Source organism: Schistocerca cancellata, chromosome 3, assembly GCF_023864275.1.
Source record: "Schistocerca cancellata isolate TAMUIC-IGC-003103 chromosome 3, iqSchCanc2.1, whole genome shotgun sequence".
In the NCBI taxonomy this organism is placed as follows: domain Eukaryota; kingdom Metazoa; phylum Arthropoda; class Insecta; order Orthoptera; family Acrididae; genus Schistocerca; species Schistocerca cancellata.
Genome location: NC_064628.1, coordinates 414523880 through 414548681, shown reverse-complemented (window position 1 = coordinate 414548681; position 24802 = coordinate 414523880). Strand labels below are relative to the sequence as shown.

Genomic DNA, 24802 nt, shown 5'->3' with positions numbered 1-24802 from the left:
ATACTACCTTCTATACCCTCGTCATAGAAGGCAGCCGCCTGTGCTTCCCGCCAATTCTCTACGCTCATCTATAGCTCGTTGTCTGCGCGAAAATGTTGTCTTCATAGCCAGTAGTTAATGTGAACATACAGTAGATGAAACACAGAGGGAGCCAATTACCGGCTGTAGTGCGGGTGATCAAACACTTCCTACCGAAAACGCTTCAGGAACATTTTTATTGTCCCTGCAGATTGCGCCCGAGTATTGTCAAGAAGTAGGAACCGTATTACAGTTCTGTAATGTGGGCTGCACAACATCAGGCGAAATCTCTCACCAGGACCTCATACTTGGAGGGAGAAACTATTTTCTACGCATCTTTATGTGCTCACCGTGCGCTCAGAACTGAAAAGAGCGAAGTGATGCAACCGACAGGGATACTAAAGACACTGTCGAATACATACGTGCAAAACTTTATTAGATTTTCACAGTGATTTCCATTTCTTGACCGATCGGAACTTACTTTCCGAATATCCCTCGTATCAAACATTTGTTCAGTCTTGCTCTATTGCTCCATGACTAAGAATCATCCCAACAAGCGCAGATTCCGGAAACATCGCCCATGAGAATCCTACTAGCGCTTTTCTCACAAAACAACCTGAAACCTATGAGTCAAGGAAGTCAGCTTAATGCAATATTTCTTGGCTTCCGAAAATCATTTGACACAGTGTCTCACCTATGCTTATTATCTAAAGTATAATCTTATGGAACATAAATGGAAATTTGTGACTGGGTTCAGGATGGTGGAAGGATGTAGCATGTTTTCGTAAATGGAGATTCGTCGACAGAAGTAGCCTCAGGTGTGCCCCAGGGAAATATGTTGGGACCCTTACTTACCACGTCCTTTAGGAATGACATCGCAGACAATTCATCTTCATCTACATCCATACTCTGCACGCCACCCTTCGGTATGTGTGGCGGAGGGTAGTATATGTACCACTGTCGTACATGTACCACAGTCATTTTCCCCTTTCTAGTTCCAGTCGCGAATTGTGCGCGGAAGAACAATTTCCGGCAAGCCTCCGTGTGGGTTCGAATCTTCTCCAGTTTCAAGGCCTTTTTGCGAGACATACATAAGGGGAAGAAATATGTTTGTTGACTTTTCTAGTAACGTACGCTCTCGAAACTTTGCCGATAAACTTTGGCGTGTTTCAGAATGCCTCTCCTGCAGCGTCTGCCACTGGAATAAGTTTTGATTATCTCTGTGACGCTTTCGTCCTTACTAAACGAACTTCTAGCGGAACGTGTTGCTCTTCTTGGGATCTTCTCTGTTTCATCTATGTCCTATCTGGTACGGATCCCACACTGATGACCAATATTCAAGTATTGGTTGAACGAGTGTTTTGTAAGCTACTTCTGTTCCTGATGGACAACATGGCCTGCGGATTCTTCCAATAATTCTCAGTCTAGTATTTATTTACCCGCAATTAATTTTATGTGATCATTCCATTCCAAATCGTACGCATACTCGTAGATAGTATATGAAAATAACTGCCCCCGGTGATTGTTCTGCAGTCGTGTAATCACATAATGAAGGGTACATCTGTCTATGTATTCGTAATTTTGTTTATTAGGCGACAGTGAGGAGCTGTGTCAAACGAAGTCAAGGAACACGGCGTCTAGATGGGCGGCTCTATCTGCTGCTTTCTGTATCTCGTGGACGAACAAAGCGAACTGGGCTTCACAAGATCGTTGTTTTCAGAATCCATAATGGTTCCTATTGAGGAGATTTTCGGCCTTCAGAAATATCATAATCCGCGAGCATAAAACAAGTTCCAAAATTCTACAATTCACCGACGTCACAGATATAGGCCTACAGTTTCTTGCATCTGTTCGACAAACTTTCTTGAAAACGGGGATGACCTGCGCTTTTTTCCTCCAAAAACCTACGGTATACAGCTGTTAGAAGAGGACCACGTTCTTTCACGTACTCTATTTAGAATCGTAATCGTATCCCGTCAGGTCTAGTTCCCTTCCCTCTACGGAGTTTTTTCATTCGCTTTTCTATACCGTGGTCATTTATTTCGCTATCAGCAATTTTGTCGTTCGTACGACGATTTCAAGGAGGGACTACAGTGCGATCTTCCTCTGTGAAACAGTTTTGGAAAAAGAGGTTTGGAATTTCGGCCTTTTCTGTGACGTCCTCTGTTTCAGCGCTATTAAGGTCACAGAGTGTCTGGAAAGATGGCTTATATTCATTTATTGATTTAACGCAAGAATAAAACTTCCTAGCATATTCATTCATGTTGGTAGACAGAATTTTACTTCCGCATGCGGTGAACACTAATTTTGAATTCGTTTAACTTTTGTTTGTCTGTGGGACTTAGGCTACGTTTAAATTTGCAGTGGAGCTCTCTTTGCTTTTGTAGTAGTTTTCTGACATGGCTGTCGAACCACGGCGGGTCTCTTACACCCATCACGTCACAGCTTAATCTGCAAATACTAGTCTAGTCCGTTTAGTACAACGCTCTTGAGCTTTGTCCATTGGTACTCAACGTTTTTAGAATTGGAGATGGAGTTTTCGTGCTCCCCCATTACATGACGTGAAATCTGTGTCTTGTAGCTCTTGCTAAGCAGAAAGATTTTCCTACATTTCTTTGTGTGCCTATTTACTTCCGAATTCAGTGATGCTGTAACGGCGTTTTGATCAATGATTACCTGTTCTACGCTGAGTCGAAAAGTTCGGATCTGTTTGTTATCAGCAGGTCAAAGATGTTACGTTTATGAGTTTATTCTCCAATTAACAACTCAAGCTAATTTTCGTAGAATGAGCTAAGAACAAATTTACATTATTCTATGTCCCTACTACCCGTCCTAATAAGTTGGGTCTTCCTGTCTATAACTGCTAAGTTAAAATCTCCACCTAAAATTATAACATGACCAGGAAATTTACGTGAAATAGTCTCCAAGTTTCGTCTGAACTATTCCGCCACTACTGTTGCTTTAGCAGGTGGTTTGTAAAAACACCCGCTGACCATGTTCGATTCTCCTCTAACACTTATATTCATTAAAATTATTTCACATTCTGGATCCGTACTACTTTCACTAGATATCATTGCATTTTTTGTGGCTAAGAAACGCCTTCACAACCAGCTTTCAACTTATCTTTGCGACCTATATTCCAATCGGAATTCAGAGTTTAATTGCTATTCACATCTGGCTTCAGCCATCTTTCTGTTGCTAATACTATGCGGCCATAGTTACCGTTAATACGCGAGATTAGTTCCACTATCTTTCCATAGACGCTCCAGCGGTTAAATTATAGAATATTAAGATTATATATTCCCAATTTGCTAATCTGACGAATGTTACTCTGCACTGAGAAGTCATCTTATTTATCTATCCTTAAAAACCCACATGTGCACGTCAATTGTACTCCGATACTCTAATAGCCACTTCCTGCGCGTAGCGCACGCCTGGTCTATTAAGGGGAACACTAAAGTTCTCAACCCAGTAGCGAAGGTCTAGAAATTTCCATCCGGTACCATCGCAGAACCGTCTGAGCCTCTAACTTAGACCTTCCACTCTACTCCAAACGAAAGAGCCGCAGTCGGTTCTGGGAACGACGCTGTAAGACGATAGCTCTGCTTCCACGCTACGGGTGTGGCTGTCTCCATCACATCAGCCAGCCACCTGTATGAACCAAGGAAAACCACTGGACTCAGATGGCACGAGTCATTGGTGCCTATATCAGCAACGATTTGCTGCCTGGTGTACCCCCCCCCCCTTTCCCTAATTCACACTCCATCCCCCTAGTATTCTCAGTTTCTCCTAGTTGAGCCTCGCCTACTTTTCGCCGACGATGCAGTTGTCAATAATAAAGTACTGTCTGAGAAGTGCTGGAAAAATCTTTAATCAGATCTTGATAAGATTACAAAGCAACTTAAATATTCAGAAATGTGAACTCGTGCACAAACGTAATGTCTTACGGATGTATTATCAGTGAGTCACTACTGGAATCGGTCGACTCATAAAGTACTGGTGTGACCCATTCTAAAATGCTGCTCACTTCTGTGGAACCTCCACCAAACGCGTATAGCAATGGATACTGAACATGCAAAGAAGGATAAAGCAAATGATCACCAGTTTAGTTAACTCGTAGGAGAACGTCAGGAGAGCGCTGGAAAAACTTAGGTGGTAGACACTAGAAGACAGACGCAAACTATTCACTAGAAACCTGCTCACAAAATTTCAGGAACCAGCTTTAAAAGAGAAATCTAGAAATATACTACAGCTCCCTACGTATCGCTCCAGTAGGAATTGCGAAGATAAGATTAGACTGGCTATTGCACGCACAGAGCCGTTTATGCAATCATTCATACATGAATGCAATGAGAATAATCTTTAACAACTGCTAGAACGGGAAATACCTTCTGCCATGAACTTCAAATGAGTTTTCACAGTATACGTGTATTTGAAGATCATGATGCCTCGGCTGTAATCATATGGCGTCGCTAAAAATTTGCCAAGAATATACTGAAACTGTCATATTTTCTGCGTCGAGGCTATATATTGTATGATGTTAAATAGATTTTACCTGCCAAGAAATTTATGATTTTCAGTTTTAAAGACATTTAATAACATAGTACTGTTTTAATGGAAAGAGAGACAAAAAGCTGATGTTTATGCATTATAAAAATCCATGATAACTTCTGTTTACTTTATTTATTTGTTACTTTCACAACTATTGCAGTTTCCTTCCTGAGTCACCCAGATGGCTGCTTAACAAGGGACACACGAAAAAAGCGTTTTCCGTGATACGCAAAATCGCAGAAACTAACAAGAGACCTGTTCCAGATGACACATATGAAGTCCTCAGCAGCATGAGCAAACGCCACACTGCCAACATGAGTGTGCTGAGCTTGGTCACAAACAGAAGTTTGTTCAAGAACACACTCATTCTGGTTTTCGGCAGGTAATTAATAATTTGACAGTAGCTCAGAATTTTAGATTAGTTTCAAGCACTCGCTAAACCCATTTACGTGCTATATTAAATTATCTGAATTTACACGCAATCACATACGTTATAGGCGCAACTATTAAAATTAACTTAGCCCACAAGTGTTGTAACTGTAATCGAATGATTGTTGGATATATTCATTCGAAAATTCTCGTAACATTCTCAAGTTACTCTGCAAATAACTCCTGAATAACAAAGAGAGGAGACAGTCAGATCCTAAGATCAGAGGCCGCTCAGGATACGGGTGCCGGCGCGCAGTGACCATTTTCCATCCAAAAGCACTGGGCGAGTTTATTCATTTGTTCGGAAGGAGAGGCCCATAAGTGTTTGCCACTTTTCGGCCGGTCGGCGATGACAGAATTGAGGCACACATCCAGCAATCTTTCACAACGATTTTACAGAAACCATTCGCTAAAAAAAATTCTTACTTATTGTTTTATATGTGAGGTTCATGATGAGGTGCCTATCACTTGGTTAATGATCATAGGTATTGCAATGTTTACGTGGAATAAGACACTGCGCGAAATTCGGAAAAGTTTGCAATGAAAAATAGGGGTCGCTATTATTTTGCTTTTGGTGCATATTACGTAATTTGCTGCTGCATATGAAATTTAGCTAACATATTGAATTTGGCTTTAGACTTGGGTAGAGGTATCTATCTGTCAGCAAATTCTAGGACATTTAGCCGGCCGATGTGGCCGAGCGGTTCTAGGCGCTTCAGTCTGGAACCGCGCGACCGCTACGGTCGCAGATTCCAATCCTGCCTCGGGCATGGATGTGTGTAACGTCCTTAGGTTAGTTAGTTTTAAGTAGTTCTAAGTTCTATGGGACTGATGAACTCACATGTTAAGTCTAAGAGTGCTCAGAGCCATTTGAGCCATCTAGAAAATTTATCTGACGTAGCACACTCATTTACGATTGCGCAGCGTCAGTGATAAGGCCAGAGTGAAATATCCACAACATTCCTCATATTTCATAAACTGTTTCATATATCGAAGTGAGATTTTGGCAAATGATAGCACGCAAAGAGGAGAGTGTTTTTCCGTATCGTTGTTATGCAAAACTTCATTATCTACCGTGTTATCCAACAAACTACACACTTTTTCGATGAGAGAATGTAATTTTTAAGGGCATCACTATGGGGGTCCGGATGGGGGTTTGTCGGGGACGGCCAGCTCGTCCCACGCATCCCCCGATCGGACTACGACTGTGGCTGCCCGGGATACTGCCCACATTGAGGCTGATCCCTCACATGTGGTAGAGTGGGAGGTCGTCTCGAGGTGTGGCAGGGGGCGAAAGACATTCCGGAGGGCTGAACGGAAAGCCTCTCCAGTTTGTCTGACGAACCGGTTTCAGGCTCTGTCTCAGGCTGATACTGATCTTTGGCCGGACATGGCTGCATGTCCTGTGCCAGAGGTTGCCCCTCAGTCTGCAAGATCCGGGCAGTCGCAGAGGCTGGGCTTACTGGTAGTTGGGAGCTCCAACGTCAGGCGCGTAATAGGGCCCCTTGGGGATATGGCAGCAAGAGGGGGGAAGAAAACCAATGAGCACTCCGTGTGCATACCGGGGGGAGTCATTCCAGATGTGGAAAGGGTCCTTCCGGATGCCATGAAGGGTACAATGTGCACCCATCTGCAGGTGGTCGCTCATGTCGGCACCAATTATGTGTGTCGCTATGGATCGGAGGAAATCCTCTCTGGCTTCCGGCGGCTATCTTATTTGGTGAAGACTGCCAATCTCGCTAGCGGGATCAAAGCAGAGCCCACCATCTGCAGCGTCGTCGACAGGTGACTGCGGACTTTTGGTACAGAGCCGAGTGTAGGGTCTGAATCAGATGCTGAGACGGTTCTGCGACCATGTGGGCTGCAGATTCCTCAACTTGCGCCATAGGGTGGTGGGGTTTCGGGTTCCGCTGGATAGGTCAGGAGTCCACTACACGCAGCAAGCGGCTGCACGGGTAGCAGGGGTTGTGTGGCATGGACTGGGCAGTGTTTTAGGTTAGATGGCCTCGGGCAAGTACACAAAGGGCAACAGCCTCAAAGGGTGCGGGGCAAAGTCAGGACATGCGGGGACCAAGCAGCAGTCGGTATTGTAATTGTAAACTGTCGAAACTGGATTGGTAAAGTACCGGAACTTCAAGCGCTGATAGAAATCACCGAAGCTGAAATCGTTATAGGTACAGAAGGCTGGCTGAAGCCAGAGATAAATTCTGCCGAAATTTTTACAAAGGCACAGACTGTGTTTAGAAAGGATAGATTGCATGCAACTGGTGGCGGCGTGTTTGTCGCTGTTAGTAGCAGTTTATCCTGTAGTGAGGTAGAAGTGGATAGTTCTTGTGAATTATTATGGGTGGAGGTTACACTCAACAACCGAGCTAGGTTAATAGTTGGCTCCTTTTACCGACCTCCCGACTCAGCAACATTAGTGGCAGAACAACTGAGAGAAAATTTGGAATACATTTCACATAAATTTTCTCAGCATGTTATAGTCTTAGGTGGAGATTTCAATTTACCAGATATAGACTGGGACACTCAGATGCTTAGGACGGGTGGTAGGGACAGAGCATCGAGTGACATTATACTGAGTGCACTATCCGAAAATTACCTCGAGCAATTGAACAGAGAACCGACTCTTGGAGATAACATCTTGGACCTACTGATAACAGACAGACCCGAACTTTTCGACTCTGTAAGTGTAGAACAGGGAATCAGTGATCATAAGGCCATTGCAGCATCCCTGAATATGGAAGTTAATAGGAATATAAAAAAAGGGAGGAAGGTTTATCTGTTTAGCAAGAGTAATAGAAGGCAGATTTCAGACTACCTAACAGATCAAAACGAAAATTTATGTTCCGACACTGACAATGTTGAGTGTTTACGGAAAAAGTTCAAGGCAATCGTAAAATGTGTTTTCGACAGGTACGTGCCGAGTAAAACTGTGAGGGACGGCAAAAACCCACCGTGGTTCAACAACAAAGTTAGGAAACTAATGCGAAAGCAAAGAAAGCTTCACTCCAAGTTTAAACTCAGCCAAAACCTCTCAGACAAACAGAAGCTAAACGATGTCAAAGTTAGCGTAAGGAGGGCTATGCGTGAAGCGTTCAGTGAATTCGAAAGTAAAATTCTATGTACCGACTTGACAGAAAATCCTAGGAAGTTCTGGTCTTACGTTATATCAGTAAGTGGCTCGAAACAGCATATCCAGACACTCCGGGATGATGATGGCATTGAAACAGAGGATGACATGCGTAAAGCTGAAATACTAAACACCTTTTTCCAAAGCTGTTTCACAGGGGAAGACCTTCTCTAAATCCTCGCACAAACGAAAAATTGGCTGACGTCGAAATAAGTGTCCAAGGAATAGAAAAGCAACTGAAATCACTCAACAGAGGAAAGTCCACTGGACCTGACGGGATACCAATTCGATTCAACACAGAGAATGCAAAAGAACTTGCCCCCCTTCTAACAGCCGTGTACCGCAAGTCTCTAGAGGAACGGAAGGTTCCAAATGATTGGAAAAGAGCACAGGTAGTCCCAGTCGTCAAGAAGGGTCGTCGAGCAGATGCGCAAAACTATAGACCTATATCTCTGACGTCGATATGTTGTAGAATTTTAGAACATGTTTTTTGCTCGCGTATCATGTCGTTTTCGGAAACCCAGAATCTACTCTGTAGTAATCAACATGGCTTCCGGAAACAGCAATCGTGTGAGACCCAACTCGCTTTATTTGTTCATGAGACCCAGAAAATATTAGATACAGGCTCCCAGGTAGATGCTATTTTCCTTGACTTCCGGAAGGCGTTCGATACAGTTCCGCACTCTCGCCTGATAAACAAAGTAAGAGCCTACGGAATATCAGACCAGCTGTGTGGCTGGATTGAAGAGTTTTTAGCCAACAGAACACAGCATGTTGTTATAAATGGAGAGACGTCTACAGACGTTAAGGTAACCTCTGGTGTGGCACAGGGGAGTGTTATGAGACCATTGCTTTTCACAATATATATAAATGACCTAGTAGATAGTGTCGGAAGTTCCATGCGGCTTTTCGCGGATGATGCTGTAGTATACAGAGAAGTTGCAGCATTAGAAAATTGTAGCAAAATGCAGGAAGATCTGCAGCGGATAGGCACTTGGTGAAGGGAGTGGCAACTGACCCTTAACATAGACAAATGTAATGTATTGCGAATACATAGGAAGAAGGATCCTTTATTGTATGATTATATGATAGCGGAACAAACACTGGTAGCAGTTACTTCTGTAAAATATCTGGGAGTATGCGTGCGGAACGATTTAAAGTGGAATGATCACATAAAATTAATTGTTGGTAAGGCGGGTACCAGGTTGAGATTCATTGGGAGAGTCCTTAGAAAATGTAGTCCATCAACAAAGGAGGTGGCTTACAAAACACTCGTTCGACCTATACTTGAGTATTGCTCATCAGTGTGGAATCCGTACCAGATCGGGTTGACGGAGGAGATAGGGAAGATCCAAAGAAGAGCGGCGCGTTTCGTCACAGGGTTATTTGGTAACCGTGATAGCGTTACGAAGATGTTTAGCAAACTTAAGTGGCAGACTCTGCAAGAGAGGCGCTCTGCATCGCGGTGTAGCTTGCTCGCCAGGTTTCGAGAGGGTGCGTTTCTGGATGAGGTATCGAATATATTGCTTCCCCCTACTTATACCTCCCGAGGAGATCACGAATGTAAAATTAGAGAGATTCGAGCGCGCACGGAGGCTTTCAGACAGTCGTTCTTCCCGCGAACCATACGCGACTGCAACAGAAAAGGGAGGTAATGACAGTGGCACGTAAAGTACCCGCCGCCACACACCGTTGGGTGGCTTGCGGAGTATAAATGTAGATGTAGATGAATGAATATTTATTCTGATCAAACTGGAACCCATGTGATCCCGTTGTATGCAGCGATCATTCAATATATACAACGGAGAAAAGAAGAGCAGTCGTTTGTGAAATTCGTCATTTTATTGCACAAGATCTATATTTCAACTACTACATAGCCATCTTCAGTGCATATAGCAATAGGTGACATGAGTCCAAAGTGTCACGTAGTAGACAATATAGGTGGTGTAGAGCTTACAAGAGTCTAACATGAACTCAATGACTTGTCACTGCAAAGGTCAACAATCTATTTCAATGATAAGTATACTATATGGTGAAAGTCGGACATACACAGTGATGGTTCCATGAAGCCGTTCTTTAGATCCATCGAAGACATGCAGCACTTTCTACAGTAAATATCTCATATATGATAGTGTTATACGTGGAGGATACTGTACTGTACCTACGAACTTATGGTGGTTTTTGGTTGGCACTTCAGTTTAGTGACTGATTTTAGAATTACATGAAAGAATGGGCCGCCACAAGGAGTTACCACCATTTTCCTTAGTGCTTGTTGTTGCTAGACATGAGGATGTTTTTTGCATATCTTTTGTAAATATTTCACGTTTACACATTTAAGTGCTGTATAATACATTAAAGGTATTGGGAATATATCATTACTTCTTCAGGTACAGAATTTTATGGTGAGTAAAACGCTATATATGTCTAGAACTGTTTATAAAGCTTGTGAACAGTTAAGCCATACTTCATCAGTTGTGCACCATCTCGTACGCGGAAACAAAAGACTGTCTTTTACCAACCGATACTAGCAGATGAACTGAGTTTCTTTTATGTCTTCACAGTTTTACCTGTCTTGAAAATGGAAATCTGAGTTAGTTTCAAATAGTTTCTTTTCCAAAATGTATTTTACTTATAGTTGGTTTTCGATAACACTTCTTAAGCAGATTTCTTTACTGATTGCTTTACTGATTATTGATATGTAGTAGAATAATAATGTAAAAGATATATTGCTAAATACAGCATTTACGAGATTTTTCTTCATTGCAAATCTTTTAAATTTCAATAGAATACTTGTCCCTAGGCATTCGTATGTGACCATACTGTTCGTTGGAACATTTTTTTTTCCATTTGTAAAACCCTTATTTAGCCGGAGTAATTTTAGCAACTTCAGAAAAAACTGTAGCAGATGAAAAGTGGATGCCATCATTTAAAAAACGAATACTAAATCTCTGTTACATAAGTGCGAAAAGTGTACCAAGATACAATAGGCTCCCCCACATCTCTTTGATGCGTTTCGCTCCGGGTGGATGTATTCATTTGACAGACACAGGCAGGACACTTCGTTTCTACTTGTGTTGTTGTTTCAATATTGTACTTAGTGGCGACACTTTTTTATTGGCAGAAGTAAACACTTCAACAGTGCAGTGGGAGGATGTAATTTCCACAACCTTCTGCATCATCCAATTCACCATCTCTAGATTTCTTTCTCCGGAGCCATACGTAATAATAGTGGACTTCTTCTCTTCACCTTAGCGAGTCATAAATTGTAAAAATATTCTCAACCTTTTAACCGTTCCAGTGAATCCACACGTGAACACACGAGAGCTTGAACAAGAGACTGGCACTCCTAAAACCAGCGTACATGCCACTGAAATACTACAGCAGTTCCATCCTATCATGTACATTTATTGCAAGAATAGCACAGGAATGACGTCCACAACTGCTTGAGAATAGTTAACAGAACAGTATCCTCAGAAAGAAATGTACATGAGTCTGGAAATCATTCTTATGCCGTTCTTTCTGTAAGTATACATGACACGGATGGATTTGCTGTCGTTTTTCAGTTGGATGTACACTGGTTTCAGGTGTGCCAATCTTTGATCCAAGCTGTCGTGTGCTCACATGTGGATTCATTGGTGCGACAGGGAGAACAATAATGTCGGTGGCTTCGTCTGAGCGAATTATACGATGACTGCGTTGCCTTGCACTGAAGTTTCCCGTTTCCTGAAGCGTCAAGGCAACACGAAAAAAATATCCATCCTGAAGATAGGTTCTTGTCAGCATATCGCTCTCTGTTGATTTCCTCCCTCAGAGTAGTGTTACGCCTACGTTAAAACACAATAACACAAAAACAATGAAGTAGTTTTTAATCAATGACTGCATCTACTGTACACAACATTCAGATTACGACCTACCTTACTGTGCTACATGTGCCCGTAATATAAGTAAGAAGAAATTACTGACTGCTGGCAAGAGCGCATATAAGACAATTGGCAGGGGATGTGGGTCTAGACCTGGGGTATGGTGTATATTTAATATTTTGGAAGACGAATGGTGAATTGAAAGTAGAATTTTTTTTAGATCCGACTATGTTAAAAACCTGGGCAATACTGACTTTTAGATCACTTTCATGAAACACAACACCTGAATACACTGTATTTTTTTTTCCTTTCCTGATAGCCATGGGTATGGGCGCACTTGGCTGCTAGTGAATATTCCTTGCTCTATGATCGAGGCCCACGAAACTTTTCTATTCCTAACATTTCGTCCAGAGTTACGCTGGACGTCTTTAGAGGTGCTGCATGTTCTGCTGAATCTTGCCGACTGACGGGTCGGACGTCTGAGAGCAATGTAAATACCGTGACAAAGGAGGTGCGGTTGAACTATACACGTGAATGTCAGAGATAATCCTTGCCAGAGATAAAACTTAGCTGCCGATTGTGTGATGCAAGTGTCCATATATTACTGAGTTTCATGGCTACCTCTTTTCCGTTAAATTATCCCCAAGTTCAAAAATATTTCGTGGACCACCATCATACAACCTGAAAGACTTACCAGCATCTAAGACATTCATTCACTCGTGAAAAGCTTCATTCTACGATCGCAATTATTGATCTGGTAAACTACATTCTCCATACATGAGTAGCGTTTCTGATTTCTTTCCGAACAGACCTTGTAGAAAGGAGGTGGATTACCGTATAGGCTTCAATTTTAAAAAAGACATTAGTAAGAAGTAAACACGTCATCAATCCCAAGATTGGTTGAAACACCACCGTGCTTTAATGGTCCTGTTGGAGGTGATATCGCCGGCCGCAATGGGCGAGCGGTTCTAGGCGCTTCAGTCCGGAACCGCGCGACCGCTACGGTTGCAGGTTCGAATCCTGCCTCGGGCATGGATGTGTGTGATGTCCTTAGGTTAGTTAGGTTTAAGTAGTTCTAATTTCTAGGGGACTGATGACCTCAGATGTTAAGTCCCATAGTGCTCAGAGCCATTTGATCCGTCTTTGGAGGTAGTATGCTTTCGCCTTCCTCCGATCTTTGATAACTGATTTGCCCAGCCAGTTATAGTGGTTCCTACATTCCAACGTGGATTCAGAGCCACGGTGCATTTTTCATATCAACAGACGTTGCTAGCGGTGAAAAAAGTGATATGGGGCAGATCAAAATCCTAGGATTGACAGGGAACCGAACCTGACCCCTTTCGATTTGTAGAAACTCAGTCATATTGATTTACGTTCCCCAGGTATCCAAACAAAATTCTCCTGATACATTATTTCATTTTGTTTCTGGACGAAAAGTTCCTTGGGGAGGTCAAGATAAATGGGACATCTTGTACGCTGACGGAAATAGAAAGCGCTACACCATGAAATATCCGTTCAATATTTATGAAACTTTGTGAAGTTTATCGTCAAATAACGGGTATTAAAAGATTAAATTTTCATTCTTGTCGGGACTGATGTCCATCACCAACGCCAATGTGTGGTGTGCCCTCCATGGAAACGAATTCACTCTCGTATTCGTTGTGGTGTGGAATAAAACAGCCCTCGAAGGTCATCTTGATGGATTTCTTGCCATGCCTGAAACACATGCTGGGTCAGTTCGTAATAGTTGTTGTCTGAAGTCTAGTATCACAGAATATTTTCTCCCATCGCATCCTAGTCATGCATTATGGGTGACACTATGGTGGACTATGGTGGACCAGACAGACAGTCAAGGATTTGTACATTCTTCAGAGCGTTTATAGTCTGAACTGCACTGTGGACTCTTGCGTTATCCTACTGGGATATGTAATTTGAGACCTTGTTTGTGAAGGGTATGACATCAGGGTTTACCTTTCTTGCCACATACTGGAGACCATTCAGCCTCCCCTCAAACAAATCAGTTCTGTTTTATTTAACACCTTCGCACGTGGTTCCACAGAAACATCGCAGAAAGTACTCCCACTGATTCTGGCTTCACGTTAGTTTCTGATGCCTCAGGTGTGGTGTCAGCGGTAGACGATGCATGGTGACTCGTGATTTCAATCCAGCTTCCAGGAATTTGCTCCCGGCGGTTCGTGGTGGCACTCTATCTCTGAACTCTCCCCGGATTTTAGCTGTTATCACTTGTCTTTCCATCAGAGCGCGCCGAACAATCCTGCGATGTTCTCGTAATGTAGCCTGCTCTGAGCACTATGGGACTTAACAGCTATGGTCATCAGTCCCCTAGAACTTAGAACTACTTAAACCTATCTAACCTAAGGACATCACACAACACCCAGTCATCACGAGGCAGAGAAAATCCCTGACCCCGCCGGGAATCGAACCCGGGAACCCGGGCGCGGGAAGCGAGAACGCTACCGCACGACCACGAGCTGCGGACGTAATGTAGCCTGCCTTCTTGTTGCCAAACTGGTGTCTCGACGCTTTCTCGTCGCTCGTTCTGAAGCCACTGAATTACAGTCCAGTGTCTATGCGAACCGTCGGTATGTTCTATACCTGCTTCTTCATGAGTACTCTGCAAATCACACTTAAGTGCTCGGCAGAGGGTTGTTCGGATCACCTTCAAACTACAAAGTCCATACACATTAATATGACCACCGCCTACGTTCTGTGTCAACGTGCAAAAACCACTGTTGCCAGCATAGCAGTGGAGGGTATATAAAACTTGTTGGCAGGATGCGATTGTTGGGTAATGCAGAAACGGAGCGATATATATGACGTCCAAAAGGGCATGATCATTGACTTTCGGGCCAAGGGTGGAAGCGTTTCCGAAACGGCTAAGTTTCTAAATCGTTCGCTTGCTGCCATGGTTAAAGTTTGCTGTGCATGGCAAAATGGCGGTATCCACAACTGGCGCCAAGGCAGCTTTGATGCACCATGAACTATAGATGACAGGGATGAACGACGGCTACGGAGATGTGTACCCGCGAATAGACGTGCACATGTTGAACAACTGACCTACAAGTCAGCAAGGGGCTATCAACCGTTTCTCCTCAACGACCGTTCAGCGAACATTGCTTCATATGGGCCTCTGTAGCAGGCGCCTTGTTCATGCACCCATGCTGACTGCTGTTCATCGGACACGAAGACTGGAATATGCACACCAGTACAGAGCTGAACCTCCACTAATCGGTGACAGATGGCCTTTTCAGATGAAGCGCCTTTCTTGCACCATCCGACAGATGGCCGTTGGCTTGTACGGGGTCAAACAGGTGAAAGCAAACATCCTGCAACAATCATAAGAAGGGTATTCGATCTGAAGAATGTTTCAGCCTTAATAGAAGAATAACGTGACATTTTCTTTGTCCGCAGGAGTGTCTGCGTTCTGACTACGTGCAGCATGATGTTCAACATTGGGAATCTTGGTGGAAACCCATTTTTGGCGTTCATGGCGCAGGGAGCTGGCGACTTGCCAGGAAATCTAGCAGCACATTTCTTGGGCAACAAATTTGGGCGCAGGTTTACAGAAGCGTTCTCATTATTGGCAGCAACCTTGATATCCATATTTATTATCGTCGTTATAACAGGTAAGACAGCTTCTTTTAATTTCCTGCCCCCACCCCATACCCCCATCCCCTCCCTCCCCCTATCCCCCCCCCCCCCCCCCACCCCTTCCCATGCAGTCCCTGTGCCACTGCGGAGTGTGATTTTGTATGCCTTGTATTTCAGTTAAATGCTGTTGCAGCTGCAACCATCTTTCTAGCTTGTTACACAATGTTACGTTAATCTGCTGCTGTAGTTGACTGTGGTCGACCGCCACCTCCCCCTTGGGCAGCAGTGCCTGTGGTTCGGAATGCTCCCGATGCTCGTTAAACAATGCTGTGAGCCATACCAAACTCCCGCGTTACATTCGTCATACTTCGTCCTTCGTCCACTTTGCCGATGACTCTTCCCCCTGTGAAGTCATCCAAATGTTATCTATAGGCCATACTGTAATGAAGGACATTAAAACAGTGCGCCATAACTGCTCACTAGTTGACAACACACTTCTTTTCCCGTTACTTCAACTGTCTCGAGTTGTGGGCCCAACTCCATTTGGCTCTATAGGCACGTTGCCTCAAGCCATGTGACGTTCAGCTTCCTGCGCACTACTGGCAGACCTCTGGTGACATGCTCCCGCACTTTCATTCATTTCCACCGAGTTTCTAATATATTCTGTTACTTTATCTCATCCTTAAGTTTTGCGGAATAGTGTACTTAATTCTGCTTAATAGCTATTATTTAATAGCTGTAAACCATTTTCTATCAAATCATTAACAATGCTGAAACCCGTCGCTTGTATATTTTTAGTAACTCATGAAGAAATCCTTAATCTAATTCGTATATCGGAGCTCCGTCATTTTCCATATCCGGGTTTTTCAAGTGAGGTGGCTTATGAAAAATACGACCAATCATCCCTAGACTGTACAAAGCCCATTTCTCACTTCAATCGTGTACCGGAGACTCTCTCTGGCGTCCACAATAGCCAAGAGGATGAACGCATGGGTGTGGCCGGGAATGAAATGTTATAGGGATCGGAATAATTATCTGTGGTAACATAAGGCGAACACAAGTAAACCGCGCATTCTTAGTCACTTGAGTAGTCTACAACAGCTGTGAGTAAACAAACATTTCTCTGAGTAGAATTCAAGAAGTTGACCCTGGAACGTAGTGGTAAGTTAAAACATACCGTTGTCGCTTAAGAAATCAGAAGTTGATATTGGTCGCAGATGCAGGACGTGGACCAATGCTGCGTTCTGCTGTTTCAGAGCAGCAGCGGAAGTATGACCTTGCAAACAATTGTCTTCTATCAGGGACCATTTCAACATTTCTTTTATTTGTCCACTGCCACTTCCGTTTCTTGAATCTTTCTTAACTTCCTTTGTCCCGATTACTACAATCTGCAATCTTACTGCGTATTCATTTTCTACCGACTTTATTGTTGTTTGTTTTCCTTTCATAGTTCCCCAACTGACAGATATTGCAGCTTCTTTGGCCTTTTTTTGCCATGTCCAATCGTAAGCAGTCCTTTCTCTACTCATTTACAACATAAAACTCGTACTGATAACCACTAACGATTTTTCCTAATTTGAAGGTCCAGCTTCCCCAGCCGAGACGTTTACATTATTGCGTCACAACGCAATGGAGTTCATGTTATTAGTTTGTAATATGCTAAAATGTGGTAAAAATTCTATCGACAAGACGACGTTTAGTCTCTGTTAGTGGCAGATGTATTCTCACTACTGTCAGTCAGGTCTAATTAGAAGTCACCGAATTCACTCACAATATACCAAATCTGACTAAGCATTTTTCTCTGTTGCAGTATCTGGGCCTCACTGGATTGTGACGACCGCAGCTGCGTTCCTCAAGTTCTTCTGCGTAATGTCTCTCTTCACAAACGTACTGCAGAGTATGGAGATCCATCCTACGTGTATTAGACAGATTGGTTCAGCTATAGAGTGGGCTTTTGTCGCAGCGGTAATAGGAATTGCTCCGTATCTTGTTTACTTGGTAATTATTGAGCGCACGAATTCTTTACATATGCATGCAAATTAACCTATTGTTAGCTTTTTTCTATCTGTACGATAAGGTATAGACTGTTCGATAGTTGCTAAGGAACAATCGCACATTTAAGGTCTTGGCTGTACATTGAAGTGGAAAAGGACGTGGGATACGTCTTGACATATTGTCGGACCTCCTTTAGACCGGCGAATTGCAGCATGGACTGAACAAGTGACAGGAAGTACTGCTCAGAAATGCAGAGCCACGATGGCTCTACAGCTGTTTATAACTGCGAAAGTATTACCGTTGCAGGATTTTATATGCGAACTGATCTCTCGATTATATCCCATAAATGTTCGATGTAATTCATGTCGGGCGATCTAGGTGGCCAAATCATTCGCTCGAACTGTCCAGAATGCTCTTCAAACCAATCGCCAACAATTGTGGCCTGGTGACATGACGCATTGCTATCCATAAAAAATTCCATCTTTGTTTGCGAACATGAAGTCCATGAATGGCTGGAAATGGTCTCGAAGTAGCCGAACGTAACCATTTCCAGTCGATGATCGATTCAGCTGGACCAGAGGACGCAGTCCATTCCACGTAAATACAGCCCACGCCATCATGGAGCAACCACCTGCTTGCACAGTGTTTTGTCGACATCGTGGGTCCATGGCTTTGAGGGGACTGTGCCACACTCTGGTCTATCAACAGCTCTCACAAACTGAAATCAGGACTCGTCTGAAAAGGCCACGGTTTTTCAGTTATCTAGGATTAAATCGGTATGGTCACGAGCCCAGGAGAGACTCTCCAGGCGACGTCATGCTGTTAGCAGACGGACACGCGTCGGTCGTCTGCTGCCATAGCCCATTAACGTTAGATATGTCGCACTGTCTAACGTATACGTTCGTCGTACGCCCCACATTGATTTCTGTGGTTATTTCAGGCAGTGTTGCTCGTCTGTTGTCCGCAGCTCGTGGTCGTGCGGTAGCGTTCTCGCTTCCCACGCCCGGGTTCCCGGGTTCGATTCCCGGCGGGGTCAGGGATTTTCTCTGCCTCGTGATGACTGGGTGTTGTGTGATGTCCTTAGGCTAGTTAGGTTTAAGTAGTTCTAAGTTCTAGGGTACTGATGACCATAGATGTTAAGTCCCATAGCGCTCAGAGCCATTTGAACCATTTGAGCTCGTCTGTTAGCACTGACAGCTCTTTGCAAACGCCACTGCTCTCGGTCGTTAAGTGGAGGCTGTCGACCACTGTGCTGTCCGTCGTGACAGGTAATGCCTGAAATTTGGTATTCTCGGCACATTCTTAGTACTGTGGATCTAAGAATACTGAATTCTCTAACTCTTTCCCAAATGGAATGTCTCCAACTACAATTTCGCGATCAAAGTCTGTTAATTGCCGTCGGGAACCTTTTCACATGAATCACCTGAGTACGAATTACCTCTCCGCCAATGCACTGCTCTTTTATGAGGTGCGATAATAAAGTAATGAGACTGATGTGAAAAAAAAAATGTTACTTACCGTTTTAGTCAAGTTTAGTGTTTTCTCCTTCAAAGTAGTTTCCTTCTGAGTGCACACACTTTTTCCAGCGCTTCTGCCATTGATGGTAACATTTCTGGAACTTATCTTCTGTAATATCCTCCAAGACCCTCGTCACGCCTTTTTGGACATCTTGTGTTGTTTGAAAATGATGTCTCATGACCGCCGTTTTGACTCTTGGAAATAGAAAATAGTCACACGGAGAGATATCTCATAAATAAGGTGACTGTGGTAGTACTGAAATTTGTTTTGAGGTTAAAAATTGCTGTACTGACAGAGCAGTATGGGATGGCGCATTATCGTGATGCAGAATCCAATTATCACCAATGTTGGCACGGACACGAAGAACTCTTTTTACGAAGTCTTTCTAAAATTTCTTTGTACTAATATTGGTTAACTGTTTGTCCAGGAGGCACCCTCTCTTTATGAACAATTCCCTTGCAATCAAAGAAGCACACAAGCAAGCATTTCACTTTTGACTTTGACATTCGTTCTGCCTTCACTAAAGATTTTATGCCAACGAAAAACTTGAGCTCTTGACATAACCTCCTCTCCACAAGCCTTCTGAAGCTTACAGTAAGCTGTCGTCGCGTTTTCACCCATTTTAACGCAAAAAGAAATGGCATACCGTTGCGTTATATTATGCAGTTCGATTTCTGTGACGAGAGACACAAACATGTGTTAACTTCTTACAGCACAACTCATGACTGAGCAGTTGCAGCGATGTACTGCTTAGACTAGAAGCAGCTTATAGGCCAAGGTCAAAGTTATTGTGCCTACGCAAGCCTGCAAGGTTGCCACATCTTGCAAAGGAAATCAGTCTCATTACTTTATTGTCGCACCTCGTATACCTTGTGTACACGATACCACCGTCAGTTGTATATAAGCATATCACTATCCTGTGCCTTTTGTCACCTCAGTGTAAGCCTCCCAGAGCCACAAAGATGATGTGAAGTGTTTTTATATCATACGGTAAGATATAAAAACCATTAGTAAAAGGCACCGACCGCCGTGTCATCCTTTGCCAGTGGTGTCGTCGAATGTGGTATGGAGGGCACGTGATCAGCACACTGTTCTCCCGGTCGTTGTCGGTTTCATTAACCTTGGAATCGCTACTAAACGGCCGTTTAAAGCGGATTTACACAGTTTAGAATATGTCCAGCTCACGTAAACAGGTGTGCTTATGTGTACTGTGTTTTTTGTAATGTAGTAAGTATCTGTGAGCGATATACACTCATGCTCAGAGAAAACAGGACACGTTGAACGATGGAGATAGGACGTTCATATTCACAGGGCATGTACATTAATATGTTCTGCAGAAACGATTAGCGTTTCAGTCACCTCAGTTCACCCTTTGTCCTGTTGCCTAGTAGACACAGGGTCTGCTATGGGACCTGGTAACTTGTTCCATGTGTGACTGCACCGATGCATATCATGTCATCCTGTGATATAGCCATCCATGCTGCAATCACCTGGTCCCAAAGTTCATCTGTGGTGGTTTTCAGTGTTCCACAGCACTGTACCTATCATTTCACAATATTCCACACATTTTCGATTGGCAACACATCTGATGGGTCAGGGCAAAAGGCTGACATCCTGTGACACCAAGAAGGTACGTGTTTGAGCAACAACATGTGGTCATGCATTGTCTTGCTGAAATAAGGCATCTGGGGTGTTGGGCAGAAATGGTATGGCTACGGGTCACAGGACGTCATTCACGTAGGTCACAGGACAGGCACCATCTTTGATTTGTGGTTGTACTCAATACCACCCCACACCATAAGGCCTTGAGTTGGCACTGTATGTCATGTGCGAATGCAGTCACGGTGATGCCGGTCCCCTTGTCTGCGATGAAACAAAATGCGGTCATCATTTTCACTGGCCGGTGTGGCCGAGTGGTTCTAGGCGCTTCAGTCTGGTACCACGCGACCGCTACGGTCGCAGGTTCGAATCCTGCCTCGGCGTGGATGTGTGTGATGTCCTTAGGTTAGTTAGGTTTAAGTACTTCAAAGTTCTAGGGGACTGATGACCTCAGATGTTAAGTCCCATAGTGCTCAGAGCCATTTTCATCATTTTCAAACAAACAGAAACTGGATTCATCTGAAAACACTATCTGATGCCATTTCTGTCCCCAGTGACGTCGTTCCACGCACGATTACCGTCTAGCATGTTTCTGCACAGTCCTCAAAGGTATGCAGAGATGTGGACAACGTGCACATAACCCATGCCGTAATAAACGGCGATGGACTGTTACCCGTAAAAGTGTGCGATGTGTTACACTGTTGCACTGTTGCTCCAGAGCTGAGGAGGAACAATGCAATTCTGATGAGTTGTCGATCCTCTCATGGGGTAGTCTGGATGGTGCGACCTGATCCATCTCGTTGTGTTCAGAGGCCTTCCATGAATTATTCTGCACACCCCCGTTGCACTGCCGAAACACTTCATCCCACATGAACAGCACGTTCCTGGATGGATGCATCACATTCTCTCATACCAATAATACGCCCTTTTTTAAACTCACTGATTTGACTGTACGGTTTGCGTGCATGTCGGGGAGGCATCCTGCATGTCTGTTCAAACCACACTGATCCATAACCTGTGGTTTATAAAAATGGCTCTAAGCACTATGAGACTTAACATCTGAGATCATCAGTGCCCTAGACTTAGAACTACTTAAACGTAACTAACCTTAGGACATCACACGCATCCGTGCCCGAGGCAGGATTCGAACCTGCGACCATAGCAGCAGCGCGGTTCCGGACTGAAGAACCTAGAACCGCTCGGTCACAGCGGCCGGCTAGGTTTATAGCTACAACGAGAGCTGCGGGCAACTTTTACTGATAGGTAGCTTTACGCCGCGATATCGACGTTGTCCTTGAACCCTTTGGCAGACATGGTTCAAATGCTAATCATTTCTGCAGAACATACTAATGTACGAGGGCTTTCAATAAGTAATGCAACACATTTTTTTTCTGAAACAGGGGTTGTTTTATTCAGCATTGAAATACACCAGGTTATTCCCCAATCTTTTAGCTACACAACACTATTTTTCAACGTAATCTCCATTCAATGCTACGGCCTTACGCCACCTTGAAATGAGGGCCTGTGTGCCTGCACGGTACCATTCCACTGGTCAATGTCGGAGCCAACGTCGTACTGCATCAATAACTTCTTCATCATCCGCGTAGTGCCTCCCACGGATTGCGTCCTTCATTGGGCCAAACATATGGAAATCCGACCGTGCGAGATCATGGCTGTAGGGTGCATGAGGAAGAACAGTCCATTGAAGTTTTGTGAGCTCCTCTCAGGTGCGAAGACTTGTGTGAGGTCTTGCGTTGTCATGAAGAAGGAGAAGTTCGTTCAGATTTTTGTGAACAATTGTGACAGCACTACCAACAGAGATGTCAAGTTGAGCACTGAGTTGTTTGATGGTGATCCGTCGATCATATCGAACGAGTGTGTTCGCATGCTCCGCCATTGCAGGAGTCACAGCTGTGCACGGCCGGCCCGCACGCGGGAGATCAGACAGTCTTGCTTGACCTTGCGGCGATGATGACACACGCTTTGCCCAACGACTCACCGTGCTTTTGTCCACTTCCAGATCACCGTAGACATTCTGCAAGCGCCTATGAATATCTGAGATGCCCTGGATTTTCGCCAAAAGAAACTCGATCACTGCCCGTTGTTTGCAACGCACACCCGTTACAGACGCCATTTTAACAGCTCCGTACAGCGCTGCCACCTGTCGGAAGTCAATGAAACTATACGAGACGAAGCGGGAATGTTTGAAAATATTCCACAAGAAATTTCCGGTTTTTTCAACCAAAATTGGCCGAGAAAAAAAATGTTTTGCATTACTTATTGAACTGCCCTCGTATATGTCATGTGAATATGAACATCCTATCTCTAGTCGATCAAGGAGCTGTTTTTTCTGAATATGAGTGTATATACGGACATGGAGTCAGTCATAAAAATTCCGTCGTTGTTTGGGAACATGACATTCGTGAATGGTTGAAAATGGTCTCCAAGTAGCTGAGCACCATGAGGACTCAGTCCAATCCATATAAACATAAACCACTCGATTATGGAGCCTTACACAGCGAACTGTTGACAACTTCGTTCCATGGCTTCGTGGGATCTGCACCGCTTTCGAACCCTGCCATCATGTCTTACCAACTGCAATCAAGATTCATCTGACTAAGCCAAGGTTTCGCAGTTGTCTAGGGTCCCTCCTACATGGTCACAAGCCCAGGAGAGGCGCTGCAGCAATTTCATGCTGTTAGCAAAGACCCTCAAATTAGTCGCCTGCTGCCACAGCCCATAACGCCAGATTTCGCCACACTGTTTGTCGTACGTCCCACGTTGTTTTCTGCAGCTACTCCACGCAGCGTTGATTGCCTGTTAGGACTGACAACTCCACGCAAACGCTACTGCTCTCAGTCGTTAAGTGGAGGCCGTCAGCCTCTGTATTTTCTGCGGTGAGGGGTAATGCCGAAATGTCGTATTCTCGATACAATCTTGGCACTGTGAATAGCAGAATAATGAATTCACTAACGATTTCCAAAATGAAATGCCCCATGTGTATAGCCCCAGCTGCTATTATGAATTCATAGTCTGTTAATTCCCATCATGCAGCCTCAACCCAGTCGGAAATCTTTTCATTGAAATCACCTTTGCACGAATGACTGCTCCGTCAATGTGCTGCCCTTTTGTATCTCGTGTACATGACTCTACTACTCTGTAGTGACCCATGGAGTATATAAGTAGATGTAAAGTAAGAGCTGGATACAGTGGGTCATACAAAGAATTATGAATTATGAATTCATAGTCTGTTAATTCCCATCATGCAGCCTCAACCCAGTCAGAAATCTTTTCATTGAAATCATCTTTGCACGAATGACTGCTCTGTCAATGTGCTGCCCTTCTGTATCTCGTGTACATGACTCTACTACTCTGTAGTGACCAATGGAGTATATAAGTAGATGTAAAGTAAGAGCTGGATACAGTGGGTCATACAAAGACTGCTACATGTATTGCATGAAATGGTAAAAGCGAGAAAAATCTAATAAATCTATCACTTTTATGTATTACACAGATGGTGCTCGAACCTGTTTTTCTTTCCACAGGGTACTGCAATAGACCCTAGATGCCTCTATGGGGTTCTTGGACTACTTCTTGCCTCAGCGGCCATTGTAACATCATTCCTGCCTGAATCGTTGAATGAGAAGTTACCTGAAACGCTGGAAGATGCTACCAACTATGGCGCCTGTCAAAAATATTGGAGTTTGCCTGTTAGAAGAAAATGCTGATAAATATTCACCAATGACTTTATATTTATTTATTGATCAAAATGCTCTATCCAACCCTTTATTGGCTATAATAAAAACTTCATTTAAACTAAACAGGTTTTATTGGTGTAGTTAATTTAACGTAGAGGCAGTGCCTTAGGAGAAACAAAAGAAAACCATGTAACTGATCTATGGTCACAAAAAAAACTACCACCAAATATTTAACAGAATGTTCAACAGATTCACATGTTTAATGTTGTTACAAGTAAAACTATGTTAAAGGTTAGCCTCACAGCAATTTTTGATTAAGCAATAAGTTTCCTGATTAAATATTTATGCTCAGTATCAATAACTAGCCCATCACCATATGTTGAAATCGC

General features: G+C 43.7%; 1 protein-coding gene across 1 annotated transcript in view; it reads left to right on the top strand.

The window, feature by feature from the left end:
- LOC126175162 (solute carrier family 22 member 7-like) overlaps nucleotides 1-24536 on the top strand; it is an 89599-nt gene extending 65063 nt beyond the window's left edge. Inside the window, exons 6-9 of the mRNA XM_049921747.1 lie at nucleotides 4730-4951; nucleotides 15424-15638; nucleotides 17414-17601; nucleotides 24261-24536. Coding sequence (XP_049777704.1) covers nucleotides 4730-4951; nucleotides 15424-15638; nucleotides 17414-17601; nucleotides 24261-24443 — 808 coding nt within the window. The 3' untranslated portion in view covers nucleotides 24444-24536. The remainder of the gene's footprint in view (nucleotides 1-4729; nucleotides 4952-15423; nucleotides 15639-17413; nucleotides 17602-24260) is intronic.
- Nucleotides 24537-24802: the final 266 nt, after the last annotated feature.